Here is a 21,276-nt window from a genome sequence, read left to right as displayed (position 1 = left end):
TTGATGGGCGCGGCAGTGGGATGACTCATATTTGGAGTTGCCTAGCTACAGGCACGAGTTGTTTTCTTTAGAGTCAGAGCATGAGTACAGTGTGCATGTCTGGCTTTCATTGAGATCGCAGGGCTTTGTGTGGGAGGCATAAACGCAGGGGTGACACCGAGCAGGAAGCGGGAGGAGCAGACATCGTCCCAAAGAGAAGAAGAAACCACGCGGGGACAAACTGGAGTTAAATGTAGTAATAAGAGCAAAGGGAAAGAAGGGGGAGGGCTACGAAAGAGCGCCCTGGGTGAGGAAGTGAATCAAGAATGAAAACCCCTAGCCAGTAACCATGGAGACAGTTTGGCTCAGCTAAATATGAGGCATTATCTTTTTTCCCCTTCTTTTTTATTAAATGTAAACGGTAGCTAGGGCACCACAGTCGACACACAAAACGTTCACCGCACACAAAGTTGTTCTGCAGCCTTCAAAAGTGAAGTGGCTCACATCCACTGTAGAAAACCTCGGCTGTGTCGAGTTCATAATAGACTCCCGAAGCTGCTCCTGTCTCACTTTTCTATTCAAACCACTGGCAGGCAGCCAGCGGGGCACAAGCAAATGCTCAGAGATAAATTCTCTTAGCTGTGCGTTTAGCCGATTCTTTGATGTCTTAATTTGATTTTGATGGCCCTTCACACAGTGTTTACCTCTGTTCTCAGCTTCTCTTCTCCTGCTTCAATAGGTATTGCAGTGTTTGCTCAAATATACAGTGTATGTTGTAAATAAAACAGTAAATGAATAAATAAATCTCTTGTTACTAAGCAGGCGAATAAAAAACAGAACAATATGTTGTAAAGCACCTACAAGTATATGTTTAAAAGGAAATTGTACAAATAAGCATTAGACGTCAGTTTAAAGTATTTAAAATTGTTCATATCAGCCACTAACAGTGCGTACAGCTGTATGTTCAAAACCACACTATTAAAAGTGAGATGAAATCGTTGAAATTAGATATTTTTTTTTGTAATGTGGAAATTTTGAAATAGATTCAACTGTTTGAATCAGAAACTAAAAACATGTGTGCTTCATAACGTAGTATTTAAAATGTAGTTAAAAATATGCATGAATGAATATGCAATTTAAATAATTTGCATCATCGGGCACCAACAATCTGAAATTATGTTTTCAGAATAAAGATTAGGTTGAACTCAGGATTGTTTTTAAAGAAATGAGGTTATTTTTCAGGTGTATCTTTTCAGCTGCTCGTTAATAGAAATAGCTAATCAGCTGATCTCATGGCAGCAGGTCACTGCATGTAGACATGGAGAAGTTCAAACTAAGCATCAGAATGAAGAATGAAGGTGATTTAAGTGAATGTGGCATGGTTGCTGGTGCCAAATGGGCTGGTCTGAGTGAATCAGGAGCTGTTGATCTACTGGGAAAATGTCCAGAAAGCAGCAGTCCTCCGGGTAGAAATGTCAGTGTTGGGTCAGACGACTGGGCACACTCCTTTGACCTGTGGCATTCAGATAGTAGGGTCTGAATTTGGCGTGAACAACATGAAAGCATGGATCCATTCTGTCTTGTACCAGCGGTTTAGGCTGGTTGCGGTATGTAACGATGTGAAGGATATTTTCATGCCACATTTCTGGCCCCTTTGGACCAACTGTGCATCATTTAAACACCACAGGCTGCCTGATTATTGCCGCCCACCATGTCCATCTCTTTATAACCACACCGTGCTTATCTTCTCCTGGCTGCTTCCAAACAGGACAACACACCACACCGTAACGGTGGGTTCACTGTAGTCAAATGGCCCCCACAGTCACCAGGTGTGGTTTAACAGGAGATTCACATCATGGATGTCCAGCAGCTGTGTGACGCTGTCATGTCAACATGGATCAAAATCTCTGAGGAATGTTTCCAGCACTTCATCGAATCTATGCCACGAAGAATTAAAGCAGGTATGAAGGCAAAAATGGGGTCCAACCTGGTACTAGTAAGGTAGCAAGCTAAGGTTTGGTATGATTTGTATATAAAAAAGAAATAGTTCGTATTAAAAATCCTGAAACCTTTTGAGCTGTTTATGTCAGTAGATGCTAACACTGTGTACAGCTGTGTGTCGGGTATGAAGACTAACACCTTATTATAGTGTAACTTTGCTTAAATGGTAACATGTATTTTAAAATTGAAAAACTGGGGCCAGTTTTGTAAAACAATGGTTATTTTTGTCCATATTTATCAGGTCTTAGAGAAAAAGAACACCTGATTAAAAAGTAGTGTCGTAAATAATATGAATTAACCCACTTTTTTACATCACAGGTGTTACCCTGCTGCTCATTTTGGTTCCTAAATGAACGGTATCTTAAATGTCTTTGTCTAAAGAAAGACTTTTTAAAAAAAAGTTTTACTGGAAACTGAAACTGATGACCATCTCGCCCCAGAGCAGCAGAGAAAAGGAGGGTGGGAATGGAAACTCTGTGTGTTGGTGTGTTTCTCTGTCTGTGAGTAACTCCCTTAGAAGTTGATTAATTTGGAGTACAGTTTGTTCATATTTGCTTTTCTCAAGATGCTCTGCTCACATATCCCTGTGCTTATAAACGCTTTTATGTACATGTGACTGAGCGAGCGGCTCACGCCTTGGCTGACATGCCTGTTCCGGGGCTTTTCATCAGAACCAGTCTGGTGACACCGGGAGCAGAGATAAGGGTGATGGTGTACTTTTGAAATTACACAATTGCCCCTTGGCAAATCAAGAGTTTCAACATCAATTTTTTTTCTGGCCCCTTCGTTCACTCTGGCTTCTTCCAAGGAGTCCCAGTCACTGTTTTTATAGGAGAGGTTTAGAAATCTCAGAGCAGGGTGTGACATATTGTGAGATGGAACAGGAATGAGGCGAGTGAGACGCTAACCACAGACAGAGAGCTTTACTATTGTGTAAATACGCCAGCGACTTGGCTGTGGTCAGGCTCACTGTGTTGGCATGTAGGCACCGCTGGGATGGCTTTGTTTCACACGGTCGTGTCGAAATCCTCCCTCACTCCTCGCTCCTAACAGCCACCTTCATTAAAGGATTTTGACGTTGCCCAACCAAAACGTAGCGATCTGCTCTTTTGTACGCCTTGTTCAGGCATCCGCATCACGTGGCTGGGCTGTATCTGAGGCTCGTCTCCAAACATTTTAACATGTGTCAAAGTGATAAATGATTAGCAATACCAGTGCCGCAAACAGCTGCTAAATCAAAAATGCAGGGCTTAGCTCAAGGCTTCAAGGTGAGACAGGTAATCCATGATTGAGAAGCCCTTGTCTTGGTCGGTCTCGTGGCTCATTTGCAGTAATGTGTGTTCCTGCGATTGTTGCAGAGCAGATTGAGTTCTGCTTTTCAGCTCTTTAATGAACCCAACAGTGTGCAATAAACCGAAATTGGACCGCCATGAATGAGCATACGCTGGGGAGGAATCAGTATTAGTACAACACTGTCGATCACACAGTATGACGGCTGTTTTGAGTGATCCAGCACGACAAAGGGCTGTGTGTTGAGCAAGCCACCTGATTGGTTCTCCTTTAACAGTTATGGAGGCACATGATTTGTCGACTTGTGTTTGGATCTGAGAAATCTGCCGTGGCTACGCTCCGACCCCCCCCCTCCCCACCCCTCCTGCTGCATGCACAACTGCGGTGTGCAAAACACCCGCTAAGTTTTTCACTCTGAAAAAAAATGATAGCTGACTGATGCATGACTCATGGCAATTTCCTCTCCTAAAATTACACCGAGAACTTAAAAAAAAAAGGGGGCTGGCATGATTCTTGCATAACTGATGTGGCAAAAAAACAAAGAAAGCATTCATTTTGTTTTGTTTTGGGGCTTTTTTCCTCAAACTCCCAACACTTTTCTAATATTATGGCGAGATGAACAGGCTGAAGGGAGTGGCCTGTCGCGCTGAATAGAACGTTGCAAACCTGAGCTTAACTTCGCTGCAAGGTGGGGTCGACACGCCCAGAACAGGAGCAGGCCCAACCGCATTCTCCTCTCACAGCTTTGTCTTCTCCTTTCTCCTCCTGTTTTCTTCAGCCAATATCACTTTTTTTCTGATTGTATATTTTAAGCAGTTGCAGTTTTTTATCTGAAGTCACATTGCACAAATTACAGGACTTGATATGATCACATGCACCGATCTCCCAGCTTTCCTACAGAGGATGTTTGGCGTACATTGCTGGATGATGTATGCAACTGCATTCTAAAACCTGAAGTGCGCAATTTCAACGGACTCGAAAGCTTTCCCATAGGGCGGGACGTGGAACGATAGGTCAGGTGACCGAGGCGCGGCATCAGAAATAGAGAGTGTTGAAAGAGTGAGTGAATGAATGAAAGACCACTCATTCATCTGAAGGCTTCTGTAGTCTTGATTCTGCTCTTGTCATACTAAAGAACAATGTGAGACAACAGTGTTTTGTATGGAAGCATGCTTGTGTGCGTGCTTTCATGTTATGAGCCACACAGTGAGCCCTGCTGTGACCTCGAGCAGCCTCTGCTCTGGTCTGCAAGTGTGCTATTATCCTGCTGGCTCATACCTGAGGCCGAGGTAGCCTAATACGATGCTAACTCACCGCCAAGCTTTTGACTCAGAAATGTTGTTAGCCATACTTTAATTCTCAGCAGAAGCAAACAAGTGATCTCAGCCTCCCAGTCCACACACAGATTATTTTTGGATGCTTCATCTACATTGTGTTTGACTTTCCTACCTACTTGCATCTGTTGTTATTTTTGTCATCAAATTAGTTTTTTTCAGGAAGTGCCACCTTCCACTTCCTTCTGCTGCAAACCTCGTTTAAAGATCAAAACGTCCAAATGGTCAGAGATATAATCAGTAGACTAAATGATCACACGCAGAATACTCTATCAATTTTGCTGCTCATCAGCTCGTCTTTATCCTCGCCATATGCCCTTACACTTGCTGCAGTTGCCTAGTGACCGAATTCAAACTTTGAACTAGTCTCCGCCTCTCGTGCTTCCGCGCGGTTGACATCATCGTGCTTTACTGTAAGTTCACCTGTCATAGGGATTTACAATGCAAGTGGCATTTCAAGTTCTAACTGTGTGGGAACAATTTACACAAATTTAAAATGAGCTAAAATTAAAATATGATGACATTTCATACTCAAAAAGTCGAAGGCACTCGTTGCTGTGATGTCAGCGACTCTTTTAAAAAGAGGAACTTGTGGCTACAATTCATATTTCTTTTTCTGAGTTAGTCACACTAGACTTGGTGGCTCACATGGAAACAGCATGACTGTTGTATAGCGTAGTCGTCCGGTGCTCCATGAAGCTTCTGCTCTTAATGTGCAGCTTCTTGCAGCAGCATCTATATTTGTAGCTTTGTCTACTGTTGTGTGTAAGCCTTTGTTATTCACACATTAGCTCTATTGCCCATTGAACTTGCACACTCATACACTACACACAGAGCAAAACAGTTACAACAGAGCTTAACAAATCCAGGTCAAATTAGTTTTTGTTTTTTTTGTAGATGTCAGAAATCACAGAGTATTATCCTCATACTCTGTGAAGCAGACAGCATCTATTTTCACACCACCAACTTGGACAACTAACTAACATGTTTCAACTTGATTGGTTAATAGAGGCATACAACCACGATGTGGAAATTCTGGTTTTTCTAATTCGGTCTTCGCCTCTTACTGTGTCCATTACTGTGAGGGAAAACAGGATGTAGAGTGTAACTGCTGTTAGATGTAGTTATGAGGCTCTGACACCAGCACGCTGCATTGTTAATGTTTGATTTGCTGTGGGTTGTGTAACACATTTTAGGCCGTAATGAAATAGTTTATGATGATATGGACTGATCGCCTTTGAAAGGAAACCTGTCATGCTCAACTTCAGCTTGAAATTCTTATTCTTTGACTCAAACTAGGGTGGCTTCAGCATGAGTCACAGGTAGAACGGTTTCCCCTCGTAAACAGAAGGTGGGTCGGGATACGGCTGTCACAACTGAGATGATGTGTACCTGAGATAAGAAATCTACTTATTATGATTATCTATGAAATCCTGTGATTTCATAGTGTTAAACTTTAATTTAACTACAGTGAAACTTGAGAACTGCTTCGCCCTATCATGATTTCAAGCATGGGGAGAACATGCAAACTCGACACATGACCTATATCTGGGGTTGAACCCAGGGCCAGCGCTAACCACTGAACTGCCATGCTGCTAGGCTCATTCGAAGGCTCACAAGGATGCTTACACATACCCCGATCCCATACGTCCACTATTCCTACAGTACACACAGCCTGCATGGCACTGAAAATGAGGACAAGCCTAATAGATTCCCTCTGTAAGGTTCTTCCTGTGAGTAATCTGTGCGATCTGCTAAAGAAGCAGATGACTTTGACTCACTGGAGTCATTGGGAGAACCTCAATCATCAGCAGGAACAGACGAGTAATAATAAGTAATAACTAATGAACTTCGAGCGGCGTGAAATACCTCACTGCCACCCTACTTTCTGCAAAGAACCTCCTCCCCCTTTTCTGCTCCATCTTTTTCACTTAAGCAACGAGCTGCACTCGTTTGGGCCTCCAGCTATTTTTCCCTCGATGGCAAGCACCAACATTCCTTTATCCTGAAACCTCTTCCTCTGTAACAAAAGCTGGAAAAGGCGAATGGCAGTGATTAGGGAGAAACAATAAATTCAGTTATGTGTGTTTGTGTGCGTCTGCGCAGCTAAGTTATGATTGCTGGTACATAACATACACACACTAGTAACAATGTGATTGTGTTTTGGGTGGTTACAGTCTGCTGCCATGGCAACATGCGTAAAATCACTTTCCAAGGCTTTAACACACCCCCCCCCCCCCCCCTGCTTTTCCCACATAATGTCAGTGAATCATCACGTGTGTCCTCACAGAGAAAATCACCACCATCAGCTGAGTGACAAAGGCAAAACACACCAAACACAGAGAAACTAAGTGTCCTTTTGAGCGTTGGTATGTGTACACATAGAGAGAGAGGGAGGGTGGGACGATGAGTGAAGAGTCGAGGAGGAAGAGACGGGACAGAAAGAAAAAGGGGCAGAGATTATGTGATCAAGTCAGCAAGAGGCTTGTCCTGGGTGTGGACTTAAAAAGAGGGCAGGGTAAAATAGTGGGCAGATTGAGTAGAACTTGTGTTTGTACATTTGGACACAGTCTGAAATCGGTGTCTTTGAGAGCAGGAGGAATTAGACTTGAAGAGACAAACAGCCACCTAACAGTAAGTCAAAGATTCTTCTTCTTCTTTTGCTTCTTTTCTACAGGTGTTTCATCAAGCTTGAGTGATGTTTGAATAGAAGCTTGTTTTGTAGTTTTGCATTAATGTTTTGGGGGGTTTTTTTTCCATTGGAAGATAAGAAAATCTAATGATAAAAAAGGCTAAAGTGTGGAGACGTGTGTGTCTGTGCATCTGTGAAGTAGAGCCGGTTTACCTTTCTTTGCTCTACCGTTAAAGCAACTTGTTCCTCACCAGGTTTTGCTCCAGTCTCAGTTCCTGCATCAGGACTTGTGGTTTTGCTACATTCTCAGATCTTGCCCCAAACAAATGTGGTCTATTTTGTGTATGGAAAATATGCTAGATTCAGATTTAGTCGGGGGGAAAGCCCACAGGAGCAGTCAACATGTCTTCTTTGATCAAAGTGCTCAGTGTGCGTGTTTTAAATGAAAGCATCAGCTTTAACTTTGTTGTTATTGTTGTTGTTTATCTGCTCACAGCTTTTTTTCATTAAAGTTTGGTCCTTCTTTCTGTATTTGCGTTCTCTGCCTTCAGGCTGAGCCGCAGAGCCAATATTTGCCTTCGCTGTCACTAGATTGGAAGTGGGCAAAACGTGGGAAATTACTTTGCGGGGATGTGCCAGTATGTGTGATCACAGTGCGCGAGCCCCCCTCCCCTTTTCTTTTTGTACACGTGCGTGGTTGCGTATGAAAGTAAGGGAACTGGCGGGCGTGTGAAGCGTGTATGAGGACCCATCCCATGAACACTCCTTTATCAGCCCAGAGAACCAGCGCATTCCAGATGTGCCTCTTTCTCTGTTCACACCCAGAGCAGCCTTATTGTTAGCTACAGCCAAACATAGCTCTTGTATACATTAGATTAGCAAATTCTAAACTAACTGATATCTCATGGGCGGAGTCATCTTTTTTGACTAATCAGTCAGGGGGAACAGTTTTTAAAGCTAGGCTTAAGTTTATTTTTTAAGTCGGGAGATATCGAGCGGTCCGATTCAGACTAAAGGGATCAGGTGTGGAGCATCAAGGTGCAGAGAACAGAGTGTAGTCTCTACAGTTATTTTAGGGAGTGGCAGGTTCCTCCACTGTAATCACCATGCCCTGAGACAAGCCTAAACTCATCTGCCTGTCATGAACTTTCCTCCACAGTTGTCTCTATACCAGAGGTATCTGCTTTCCCAGGGATACACTGATTTTGTTTGAAACACAATTGCCCATCAGCACCTCTGATTCTTTTACTGGGAGCCGTAAACCAGGGTAATTAGACGTTAAGAAGCCACGCCCTGAGCGGGTGCCAGGTTTGGGCCTAGCTTTGGTGCACTGAATGCGTGCGTTCATGAGGATGTGTGTGCGCGCGCACACACTTGGGACTCGCACGAAAGGCTTCCTTTACTAAAGAAAAACCAAACAACACAATGAGTTAGCTGTAGGCCACGCTTGACTGTTCCCTCCTAGTCTGCTTGGTTTATTTTACTCGCCCTGTTACATGTTAAAGTTGTGCCTTCCTCTCTGCAGCACAGTCATCATGCTGATTCTCCTCGCCGCCATCTTTGTTCTCCACATCGCCTGCATCATCATCCTCCTGACAGCCACTATTGACAATGTAAGTGCAATTCTTGTTATCCGTGTATAGACTTCTTCCATGCTCAAGGCATAATTGCCCCAGCATTGCTGCTGGCCTCCTCCCTTAGCTTCAGGCCTTGTGCATCTCTGACATGATGGATGGGCAAAGAGTTGAGACTGATTCATCTGTTGAGGAATTCATTCCTTCTCGGCGTGCGGCCAGCTGTTCTTCTGGATGGCCACATGTTTGACATTTCTGTGCGATATATGGTGACGAGTTCTGTGTCATTACCCCATACCGCTGAGCGTCTTACCCAGATACGTCACACAAGTACGGATACCTATATGCGAGTCTCACCTGCGTTGCAGCCACTGTTGCATACCTGAGTGAGATTTGTCTCAGTTAAAGGAACGAGTGAATTCCTTCTTCATATTGTCATAATTTCCCCCTGCAAATGCACACCATAACTGCTGCTGCAGTATCTACCTGTTTAATTTCCACTCATACTGATTCACCGCTTTTACTTTAGCACACAAGAATTCTGTTAATATTTTTGCAAATATTGTCTTTGTCTTCCCCGTCAGGCCTGGTGGGTCATCTCAGCCGGAAACATGCCCACTGATATATGGGCCCGCTGGGTTTTCGTGAATAACTCATGGCATTCTATTGATCTTCCATCAACCTACCCAGAGAGTAAGAGAACATGTTTCCATGCTTGCACCTCTCAGTGTTACGTTTTCGTATGTGTAGAATCAAAGTAAGAGATTAGTAATAGTTTGATGCTATGACATGTAGCTGGTCAGTTGTGTTAAGCAGAGCTGCACAGGCACAGTTAGATGCACAAACACACTGTGACTGCATTGTGATTTTAAACAGTGATGCTCCATTTATAAGGGAAGACAACTAAGATTTAAATATATATACAGTGCATTCTGTTAAGAGTACTATCTGATACAATACTTTGGGGCCTGGAGCTCACACATTAAATATAACACCTATTTTAAGCATTGAGAGTTGAATCCAGGAACATGCTTTTTATCTGCATCATTTGGTGGGACACACAATGAGTTTACACTCACCCAAATTCTGTATTATTTGCATTGCAAATGAAGACTTTTTCCTAATCCTTTGGTATGCAGTTATTGCCTTGAGTCAAACATACAAGACTGTTTTAGCTGTTTGTGATCAGCGTCTTTTTACCATAAAGCATTTGGCGTGTTTGAACATAATGTTCCTGCCTGTCAGCATTGCAACTGTGTCTGAGATTTTCAAAGGTTCAATGTGACTGCAGTGCTGCCGTTTCCAGGGAGTGTCCTTAAGCTATTACACCCCCCACACCCTTTCACACACTCTGTATCTTCATTGCGTTTGCTCTCTCTGGCTCCGCCTGCAGGTTACCTCCAAGCAGTGCAGGCCAGCTCAGTGCTAGCTTGTATATTCTCCATCATTGGAATCTTCGTATTTGTGGCTCAACTCTTCACCCTCCCCAAAGGACAGAGGTTCCTCGTCTCTGGTGTCTTTCAGTTCCTTGCCTGTGAGTATTTCTTTTTTCTCTTATGTTTTATTCCTTTCACTGAGGGTGTTTCTCTCTGTATGACATCCGCTGATGTGCATCTTCACTCGTCTCCATGTTTCCTTCACTTCAGGCCTGTGCATCATGATCGCAGCCTCCATCTACACAGACCGCTTCCATACTAATGAACAAAGTCTGGGTAGTTACGGCCATTGCTTCATTTTGGCGTGGATCGCCTTCGCTCTCACATTCCTCTCCTCCATCATTTACTTCGTGCTACGCAAGAAGACTGCGGAGTAGCTCCAGAATTCAAACCTGGAACCCTTAACTGAATCTGCTCTTCCAGCTAAAATCTGGCTTTAATTACAGTGTGTGGTCTGTGTTTACATGTATCTGTTTTGGACATCAGATTTGAGCTGCTAGTGTATTTTCAGCTATAGATATAGTAGATCTGCTGATCCTCCTCAAATACATACTGGTGTTTAACTGAGCCTGCTTTCAGATAATCGGAGTTTCGGGCTTATTTCTGCAGGCTCAGTCGATCACAGCTGTATTTGAGTGTATTTCCAGCCCAGAGTGGGGCTGGATTTATTGAGGGCATCTAATGATAAACAATCCTTTATTTTTTTTAATTACATAAAAAAAGGCCTTATTGTTTATAAGATGCTATCATAGACTAAGACCTATTAATATCCCTCTATTATAAAAAAAAAAACAGTTTGTAATGTACATTTATAATATGGAAATGGGTGAGTTTTATTGTTTAGATTTTTTTTTTGTTGTTAGTTTATTGATTTTTAATTTTTAATTTGCCCTTGTATTACTTCATACAGTGTGCCACTGAATAAACAGAGTGAAAACATAATGCAATCAACCCGTAGCTAATCTGTTTGAAGTCTTACATAATATATAAAAATATAATAAGACTATACAAAGATATACGGTGGAAAGCCGATATTATGATGCTGCTGAGGTTGTGCTGTAATTGTTTGTAATTGGGAAGACACCAAATCAAACCCTGGAGATACAGTTTAATACTAAATGTAAAGGCAAAATGAATTTACTTTGTTTCAGCGTGAAACACATAAAAGCCTTTTGGTTACGTTCTCATGGAGTGTTTGAAAGTTGCCATTTTACATAACTCAAAGACTCAGCTGTCTTTTCTGGTTGTAAATGTAATCACATTAGTTTCTAAAAGCATAGATTCGATCACCCAGATTAAACCTGCTTCCACACTGAAAGGCAACTGGCTTTACTCTTGGTGTATGAGATGTAGTGTGTAAATATAATTTGTTTCCCATGATGCTCTGTATGCTCTTGTTTATTTTTGCTATCTTTGTACGTCATGATGAATGACACTGACGGTGATTTTTACTATATTAAAACGTGAATTTCAATCAGTTATTGGAGGTGTTTTTATTTTTCTTCTCCAGTTGTCATGATATGGATTTCTTAATTAACTACACTGGCTCACAAAGTGAAGGTTGATATACATTTTATACATAATGAGGAGTTTCTGTGTTATGCTCAGTCTTTATCCACATGTTCTTCATTTAAATAACAGACATTGCAGATTGTAAATAACAAATGAATACACTGGTTTATGAATCACTAAAATGTTATTTTCTAACAAAAGCAGTCCAAAGGAAACACATCAAATGTTAAAATTTTATTATGTTCTAAAAAAAAAAAAGTTTATTTTACAAATATTCAAATATTCTGATTAAATAAATTAATAAATACAAAAAAGTTGTGTAATCTTATAATAATAATAATGGATTGCATTTATATAGCGGTTTTCTAGGCACCCAAAGCGCTTTACAATTCCACTATTCATTCACTCTCACATTCACACACTTATGAAGAAACACGGCAACATCTCACAACAGATGACGTCCATTAGTAACATGAATGGGTTTAGAAGGAAGTAAAGAGAGAGGAAAAACGAAGTATATCTTTAACTGCCTCTGTGTATTAACACAAAATTATCCCCATGTGCTCACAGACGTTATAAAGAAGTGGGCCAAAATTGCTCCACAACAAACAGGAGAATGCAAAACTGTGTTTGCATTTATTTACAACAAGCAGAAAAAGTTAATATTACATATTTTTTCAGTACAGAACTTGTGTTTTCTAACATTGTGTAAATGTGATTGTTACCTATGGGTGCAGGACCTCAAACTGAGAAATGGAGGGAATTTGGGACCATGTTCTATAAAGTTTAATATTCCCAGCACACAGCATTTCTAAGAGAGGTGTAGGTCCTCAGAGGGGGCTGTAGTCCTCTTCCTGCTCGTAATGACTCTCCTGGTGTCTTGGGAGGGTCGTGTGGTAAGAGACGGGTGGTGTAGGTGAGGGAGATGGTGAGGGCAGGGACAGACGGTGAAAAGGTGATCCAGGTGCAGGGTGAGAGGGGGGAGGAGGGAAGGACTTAGAAATCGAGATAGGAAGTGAATGGGAGTGCGTGAGCCTTGGGGTGGGGGCGGAGGGCGGCAATGTTTCCGAAGGGGGGGCATAGTAGGGAGACAAGTGGGAGATCCGAGGAGGAGACAGGGGACAGGTGAGGTTGGAGGCAGGATTTGGTGGTGTGTAGTAAGGAGCAGGTGGCAGAAGTCCCATAAAGTTAAAGCTGCAGGGGTTGAGGTCAGAGGCACGCCTGGGACCCACCATCAGGACCTTTTTGGTATAGTTGTTCAGGGTGGAGACACCTGCAGCCATGCAGATGGTGAAGCCAAGCCAGGCCACACTGTTGGAGGCAGAGGAGGAGAAACAGAAACGGCATCACAAACGTTTCACAACGTTTTGTTTTTTCACAAGTAGTAATATTATTCCGAGTAGCTTTTTGGTGCCCTACTACCATCTTGGATTGTTAACTTCAACTTGGAAGTTGGACTTAAAGGGAAAACTCAGAAACTCTGACTTTTATACTATTTATACTGGACAAGTGGAAAAGAAGAATTGGCAGGCCTAAAGCAGATAAACAGTATCTGAAAGTCATGTCCTTAAAAAATGACACAGGACTTTGCTATATTGTATTTCTACATAGAATATACACATATTGTATCCTATGTATGTTGGAATCCGTTGCAATAAATTGATGCACCTATTTCCTAAATAAAATATATAAAGAAATGAGGGATGACTCAAGACTTTTGCACAGTACTGTGTCTCTAAAACGCATCAAGCAACTGTGTGTTTGCAGAAGAACTTATTTCCAGAAGCTGAGAGTTGTAAAACTGTCGTTTTAAGTGGGCAAATGATTTGAGGGCATTTCAGTAGCGTGACAAGCTGGAGGGACTTGATCCCCAGCTGATTGAGAGGTCCCACAAAGAATCCCAAACAAACAGCTCAAGGAATTTGGTGTGGAAAAAAATTGGTCTGATTCACATAAGAGCCAGGAAAAGAATGTTTATTCTCCTGTTTTCATCCCCAAAACAAGAATTTTAGTCAGTCAGACAAGCACTTAGCAATAGACATGAGGAATAGATTATCATCATACCAGTATGGTCTGAGTCAGAGAGGGAACAACTAATTGGGCTGAACCACTGTGATCTTCTACATCTTCTACGTAATATAAATGGTTAAAGAACTCACTAGAATGCCCAGGAGTACCCGTAACTATGTGGCTTGAAGTCTTCTGGTCCCATCGAGGCAGTGGTCTGAAACACCTGCATGAACATCATGTGACCGACCATCCCGAGCAGACCTGAGAGGACAAAACGAGGAAATGTAACAACCTGGTCACTCTGTCGGTGTTTCTGCGGTGTTAACAGAAGTCACTCTGATTTGACTATGCATCTAAATATTGTACCTCCCAGGACTGTGAAGACAGCTGCAAAAGCATTGAGCAGCTGGCCCCAGTGCTGCGTAGAGGGAAACCAGGCCCTGATACACAGCTGCACGGACAGCAGTATGCAGCTGATTAACAGCAGACCGATATTCACGAGCTCCATTGACAGCGACAGCCAAAGCATTGCTGTAGAAGGAGGAGGAGAGGCTGAGAGAGGGGACAGATGAGGGAACGGATTTCAAACGACACTGCGGGAGAAACCGCAAAACTTTACCTTTTTCAGATCCTGGGGGGAGTGTGTAAAAGCCTCGACACTTTTCCTCTAGAAATCAGAAGAAAACATGAGAAGAGTTTGCTCTGGAAATGTTTTATGTAAGACCCATTGCAGCATTGTCTCTCCCCAAAATCCGCCAGTCCCTGCGTAATTACTCTCAGTGTAAATAAACACTGCAATCGAATTACTGTGTGAGAAACCAGATTTGAGATGACCGTTTGCATGAGTGCTGTAATGGCCTGAGTTAACCTGGTGATAGGAGATTAAAAGATTAGCTCAGATCTCGAAAGATTGTGGCTACAGGGTCACACATTGAGACTGTTGTGTTTTCCATTTTTATAACATTAGATTAGATTAGATTCATTTCAATATTGCCGCATTTTGTTTCCACCAATCAAACGGGCCGTGCGTTAAAAACAGTAGCAACGTGTGCCAGTAGTGGGTTAAGCCTCTTTGTAGCCTGTTTATCTAATTGTTTACATGGCAGCTGAAATAATTAGAGTACCATATGGCTCTACACCGAGGTGGCCCTGAAAGTACAGCATACGGAGACTTAAGAAAAACAGATGCAAATAAAGGGGGAGAAATGAGGAACAGATTTTCACTAACTTGAACACGCATGTGCAAAGTGCATTAAGAAAAACACAGTAATGAACACACACAGCCGCGTGCTCGTGGCCTTCATCACTCTGCGCTCCCCTCTGTGTTGTTATAGGTTTTCTTCATTTGCTTTGTTTGATTTTTATCTTTGGATTGGTGCTCAGAGCTCCCAAGGACACCGCGCCGCACTTGCTTTGAATTATTTTTGAATTTCAGTCGTGTAAAAAAGAAAGTGCAAACTCTTTCTATTCTACGGTGTTATGTGTCAGGACATAATTATAAGTAAACAGCATCCTCACATCCGTAGGAGGTTGTAAAAAACACGTGACTTATTACACTGATATTATTTATTAAACCAACACTAAGGCTAAATGCCTTCCTTACTGATTTCATTGGAATTAAGAGAGTAGAGAATGATAATCAAACGCACTTAATTAACCGATCATCAGTGAGTGTGAGCACCTCTGTAAAAGCAGTTTTGGAGGACTGCTGATCTGGAGCAGTCAGGTGTGTTAATACAGTGATAAGGAGGAAAGACATCAATGATCCTAGAGAAGTTACTGCCCATCAATCTGGGTTATAAGGTCATTTCTAAACAATCTGAAAACAGAAGGGACCCAAGAGTCTATCCCAGCTGCCACAGGGTCACAGGGCTAACACAGACAGTAAACCATTCAACGTCACATTTGTTATGAACAATTTAGAACCAACCAGTTAACCTAACCCCACTAACTGCATGTCTTTGGTCTGTGGGAAGAAGCCAAAGTTCCTGTAGAGAACCCACACAGACACTGGGAGAACATGCTCCACACAGAAAAGGCCTGGGCGAGATTGTGGATTTGAGTCCTGCTGTGAGGTGACAGCCCTGACTGCAACCCCTTTTTAAACTAAGCGCTCTCTGTCTAATATTCACACACACGTTAATACTAATAGGAGCAACAGAGTTCATTATCTTGCCCACACGTATGCAGACTGAAGGAGTCAGGAATCGAACCACAAATTAGTAAATGACTAATATGAAGGTTGCAGATGACCTGATCTACTTCCTGAGCCACACGCCTCTCCAAGGAGTGGGCTCAGATCATCCAACGCTCAAAGAAATTGAAAACCCCCCCAAAGTGCTCTATCTCAGACTCTACAGGCCCCAGTTAGCATGTTAAATATTAAAGTTCATGACAGCATGATTAGAAAATAACTGAACAAGTACGGCTTGTTTGGATGGGCTGCTAGGAGAAAGCCTTTTCTCTCTCAACACTTGATTTACTCTGTTGCAGACATGGTAACAGATAGCTGGAGACCACGAGATTAGGGTGCATGCACAGCTCGCGTATTGTAATGTGGAGTTTTACTTAATTAACCATATATGTCAGTTGAATTTTTGAAGGGGCTTATCGTAAATATTGATAATCATCCTTCAAATCTGATGCAGATCAGCTGCAAATGAGACGGTGAAGGTCGATGTTTGTGAATCCTATCAATCTTTCTCTCTCCGGGTTTTAATCCATAATTGAGTCATGCTGTTGAAGTCTAAATCTCGGCTAGCAGAACATAAACACAGATGATAATCCTCTTTGTGCCGAGCGCCCACCCAAATACAGTCACAATCGCACACGTACAAACACACCTGAGTCCTCACTTCACATTACCACCTTGCACTTCCTCTCTTCCTGTCACCCATTTCGGTGTCTAATGCTGGACTAAGGATTCCTTTCGCTTCCTGTTTCTGGGCAGATGTTTGGCTAACCTTGTTTGGCTACTCACCACGCAGTTTAATCATCAAGTATGATCAGGGCGTGCTTATAAAAAACCTTCCGGTGATACTGATTGAATGTTACAAGCATCACTAGATAAATTAGAGAGGAGCATCGGTGCTTATTTTTAGCTTCTTTGTCCAAATCCAGTGCTCTCTCATTCATTAGTGCCTATTCCTGTTAATCCCCTTCAGGGTCAGCGGCGCCACGTCTGGGCTTTTGTAAGAAACTGAGCAACTTTGTCCTTTGACTCTCCATTGTGGTCAGTAAGGACTTCTGTTTGACTTTTGTTTTTACTTTACACAACAGAAATCAATCACAATATTCTGGGCTTGTCACATTTCTACCCACTCCCCTCTTTTCTCTCACCCCACTCATCTATGTAGATGTTCTCCTCACAGATGATGAACAGTCCGGTGTGAAAGTTGGGGAAGACAAAGCGGTCGTCGCCGGTCTCCCAGAAGAACTGAATCCTGGAGGAGTTGGAGACGCCGGGAACGGGGATGCAATTGGTCTGCTTGGTGGGCGAACACAGCGGTTTGGGCACCTTCTGCTTACCCACGCACCAGTAGGAGGACATGAGGGCCGTGGTGCTCAGGAGGAGAGACAAAAATGTCTGGACAAAGGAGAGGCAAGGGGAGCGCATCCGCTGCACGAATGCCATCGCGCGAGGGTTTAAATGAGGGCTTGGGCTGATGGAGGAGAAACAGGGAATGAGACATGATACTGAGACGTGTTTGACTCGATTTAAACAGCAAGTTAAAAAAAAATAATCTTGCAATGTAAATGAAATGCTTCATAAGGGAATCTGTTAAATTTGCTTGACGTCAGGTATAACTCATGCCACTAAAAATACCAGCAGCCTGTTATTAGTTTCCAAGGAGAAGCGGCTCTACCCAACTGCCTCAGATTAGTGAGGCATTTAAAAGAGAGAGTGAAGGGGGCCTGATTGGTTTTACACTACTAATCACATTTAAAGAATAAAAAGACTGTGACAGAAAATCACACACTGCTGGTAATTGGTGGGAAGACAGACAGCCAAATCAGAGGAGGAAAACGGGTGAAAATAGCTGTCGCTATGGAAGCTCTCCGGGAGACAGATGCTCAAACTAATACGTCTGAGCACTTTGTGTCAAGCGGTGAATTAAAGCGCACTCACCTGCTTCAGCCTCCCTCACTTTGTCCTCAGTTGCATCATCGAGTGAGTGTGGAAGGTGAAAGAGAAACCTGGCTCCCCTCACAGCTCTGCTCTCCCTCTCACTCCTCATGAGATACTGAGAGTGATGGAGGATTTTGGCCGTCACACTGACCTCTGCGAGCAGTGTGTCTGTCAGTCTTTATGATCCGACCCCGGCAGTCAGACACAACTGTGAGCATCACACACACAAGCACACACTCCTCCTCTTTAATCCATCCTTATAAATCCAAAACAGACAACTCTGTTCCATCTGTTTTTATTTTGGTTCCTAGACTCATTTTGATCTATTTCATTCATCTCTCTTGCCTCTCATCTCCACCCTCCTTCAACACTTTCCAGCCTGTAAGTGCAAGCAGCGCTCTGTTCATGTAGAAATCAAAAATGACCTTGAAAACAGTGACAGGGGCTATAGTGCTACCCAGTACTATATGTGTGCACCATAACTCTCTGATTGTAAGACGTGGCTACTCCACTGTGATTGGCTATAGGGGGTCCACTAGACCCCTGAAGGTGTGCAAAGGTTTAATAGCAGAACACTGCTCAAAACATCACACTGCCTCTTCAGGCTTGCATTCTTCCCATATTGCATCCTGGTGCCAGGTTGCAATATGGGAGGAAACACTCACGTGCCCAGACATCCACATGATGGAAAAGAAAAACACATTTTACAGCTGTAACACTAGCGAAGCCATTACGAATATCATCACTGACACTTGACTTCTAGATTAATAACACCACAGTTACATCTTAAATCTTTTATTTATTCCTCATACAGAAATCTAAACAGCAGAGGAAACTAAAATATACTAAATTGATTTATTCAGAACCCAGAACGGCCTGAGGGAGATGGAGGTCAAGGCCCAGCACTTGGCAGGAAGCAGCTCCTGGACATGTGAATGAGAAAAGCCTTTTTTATTTATTTTTTAATATACAGTAGGTCTGGCGTACATTCACATGGACTACTCTATTATGGGTGTGTGGCTACCTCAGCTGGTTTAGAGCGCTCAGCAGAGTCAAACAAGATACGCAGGAGAATCAATAGGTTGGAGACCGAAAGGATTTATGAGCTTTGCCATAAGATCACTTTGCAATCATCATGCTGCTGAAGTCAGTGGATGTAAATTAGAAGAATTGTCACCTCATGTTTGTTATATCAGACTAAGGCAGAGGATTGGTGAGCAGATCCAGAAGCAGCTGGAGGAGAAGCTGTTGCAGGATGAGGTGAAAGATCGAGATAAACTACAGATAAGAGAGATGCATGAAAGAATGCATCCAGAATACCTTAAAGTGCAGACACAAGAGGGAGGTGCAGCCCACCCACAGACACCCACCTTTATTGCATGCTCAGACATGCAGCATGTGCAGTACACGTATATGGGATGGGAGTCAGTTTGTTTCTCTGACCGTCTCCTTCCAGGCCAAGGAGGAGGAGGGGGGAGAAGTTGGGTGATACTGGCAGCATCATGGATGAGGCCTTACGACAACAGATGAAGGAGCAAGAGCGCAAAGATCTGCGAGGAGGCCGACCGGTTGATGAGGAAACTATCTAGAACATATTTCTAAGTAAATAAATAAATAGTTACACATCTAGTTTCCTGCTCTGCTGTTAATGTGGTGTTTTCCTGTCCATGTGCCGAGCAAAAGCCATCCCTGAAAAATACTGCAATGACATGAAAGCTGTCAATTAACACCTCCATAGCTCAAATTACTAATGTCACTCTTTATATTAAAGAATGTGACAACAACGCTGCCAAAGACGGCTCTTTTGTGCCCTTGCAGCTAGACTGGGAAAACTCTGGCTTCACTTTCTCAGTCGATAACCACGTTCATGTTGAGGTGAGTGAAACCAGATAACAGAAAGATGGGCTTGATGACAGTACAAGGCCCACACTTATCCTCAAGTATCACCATTTTTTTAAGCTAACTGCTGCATTTCTTTTAGCCTTTAGTCAGTTAATTCTATTTATTTGCTAAATTGTCACTTTTAGTATTAAAGCGTTTCAGTTATCAATTATTTTTAATGCTTAATATTTCAATTGTTAGCCTTTAGCTAATGTGAGATATCTTACCCATTGTTTTTAGGTAATATTAACTATTTCAGGGGTTTTTTTTATACCAAATCTGAACCACTTATCCTTTAGCTATTGTACGCTATTTTATTCATTATGTTGTAATGTATGCTTAACTACTTTGACCATTTATCCTTTAGCTGCTGTTAGGTATGTTAGCCATTATTGTTAGATCATGCTCTTTCACCATGTTGTACTTGATATACTTTAGCTTATGTAATCATAACCAAAGCATAGCTAAAGCTAGCTCCATTCCACTGTGTTGCATGTCTGTGCTTTTTCAGCTTAATTCACAGAGGTATTTGGGCTTTGATGTTTTTTGTGTAAAATAACCATTGTTATTATCACCACTTTTAGCAAATGTGTACCATTTATCTAGCAACCCAGTATTACCCACTTCACTCAATATTTCCATCTCATATAAACCATTTTAACCTTCAACCCTTTCCCCAGTGTTAGGTATTTTAACTATTTTTAGTCATGTAAGAAAAACCTAAATGATGAATGCATACGATTCAACACAGGTGCACTTCATCATACAAAGCAGGTAACTGACATGCCACGCAGTGTGGTTGGACAGTCAGTTTGCTTAAGAAGGTTCTACATGAGCTGAGTGACCTGCAAGTATCTGTGGCAGCCATAAAACAGCCGGTGGAGTTCTCTACATACTAAAGTAAGGTGCTTTCCTTTAATACCTCCTTTAACAGAGGTTACACTAGACTAACCTTTATGAAAGAAGGAAAATAATACCAGCCAAAAATTCATAGCAATACTTTAAATACTCTTGAAAACCACACCCTTTGATTAGCATACTTAGAACTGTTATGAATACTCCACTCCTACACTGAGGGCACCTGGCAATTTTGTAACGTTATAGCAAGGTTTTTTTTCTTGCTTTATTTGAACATTTCCATCTTGATGGGAGTGGTGTCCCTGAGTGAAAGCGCTCTTATCTACAGGGTATGAGGTGGGGAATAGCTTAATTACTATGAAAAAAACATGCATTAGAAGAATGGACTTCCATCCAGAGTTCAGGAGAGTCGTATTAAAGCACACAATGGTTCACATGTTTTCCCCCCTTTTGACCAGTCTCCATGTCCAGCAACTGCTGGTGTTAGAAATTACAGTCCCAAACCATTTGAGACATCTTCTAAAACCTGTCTGATTACATCAGTATGCCGCTAAGCTTCACAGTCAACCAAAGTCAAGAAGAAACAAGAAAGGAAGTGTGCATGTGTACAGAAATGACTACAACTAATGTGGTTATTTTC

The 21,276-nt window shown here is 42.3% G+C and overlaps 2 protein-coding genes across 2 annotated transcripts; one reads left to right on the top strand and one right to left on the bottom strand.

Moving 5' to 3' along the window:
• The first annotated feature begins 6,984 nt into the window (after positions 1-6,984).
• On the top strand, positions 6,985-11,720 carry emp1b (epithelial membrane protein 1b). Its single transcript, XM_026165713.2, has 5 exons — positions 6,985-7,238; positions 8,762-8,849; positions 9,395-9,503; positions 10,204-10,344; positions 10,457-11,720. Exons 2-5 carry the CDS (start codon positions 8,772-8,774, stop codon positions 10,621-10,623), a joined length of 495 nt encoding a protein of 164 aa, XP_026021498.1. The 5' UTR covers positions 6,985-7,238; positions 8,762-8,771; the 3' UTR covers positions 10,624-11,720.
• Positions 11,022-21,042, bottom strand: gsg1 (germ cell associated 1). The gene is made up of 6 exons (XM_026163733.2): positions 17,898-21,042; positions 17,108-17,430; positions 14,388-14,435; positions 14,135-14,299; positions 13,918-14,029; positions 11,022-13,069 (listed from the first exon to the last, which is right to left on the bottom strand). Exons 2-6 carry the CDS (start codon positions 17,400-17,402, stop codon positions 12,589-12,591), a joined length of 1,101 nt encoding a protein of 366 aa, XP_026019518.1. The 5' UTR covers positions 17,403-17,430; positions 17,898-21,042; the 3' UTR covers positions 11,022-12,588.
• Positions 21,043-21,276: the final 234 nt, after the last annotated feature.

Source organism: Astatotilapia calliptera, chromosome 4, assembly GCF_964374335.1.
Source record: "Astatotilapia calliptera chromosome 4, fAstCal68.1, whole genome shotgun sequence".
Classification (NCBI taxonomy): Eukaryota; Metazoa; Chordata; class Actinopteri; order Cichliformes; family Cichlidae; genus Astatotilapia; species Astatotilapia calliptera.
Note: the sequence above shows the minus strand (reverse complement) of the source record. Positions and strands in the feature narration are given on the sequence as shown.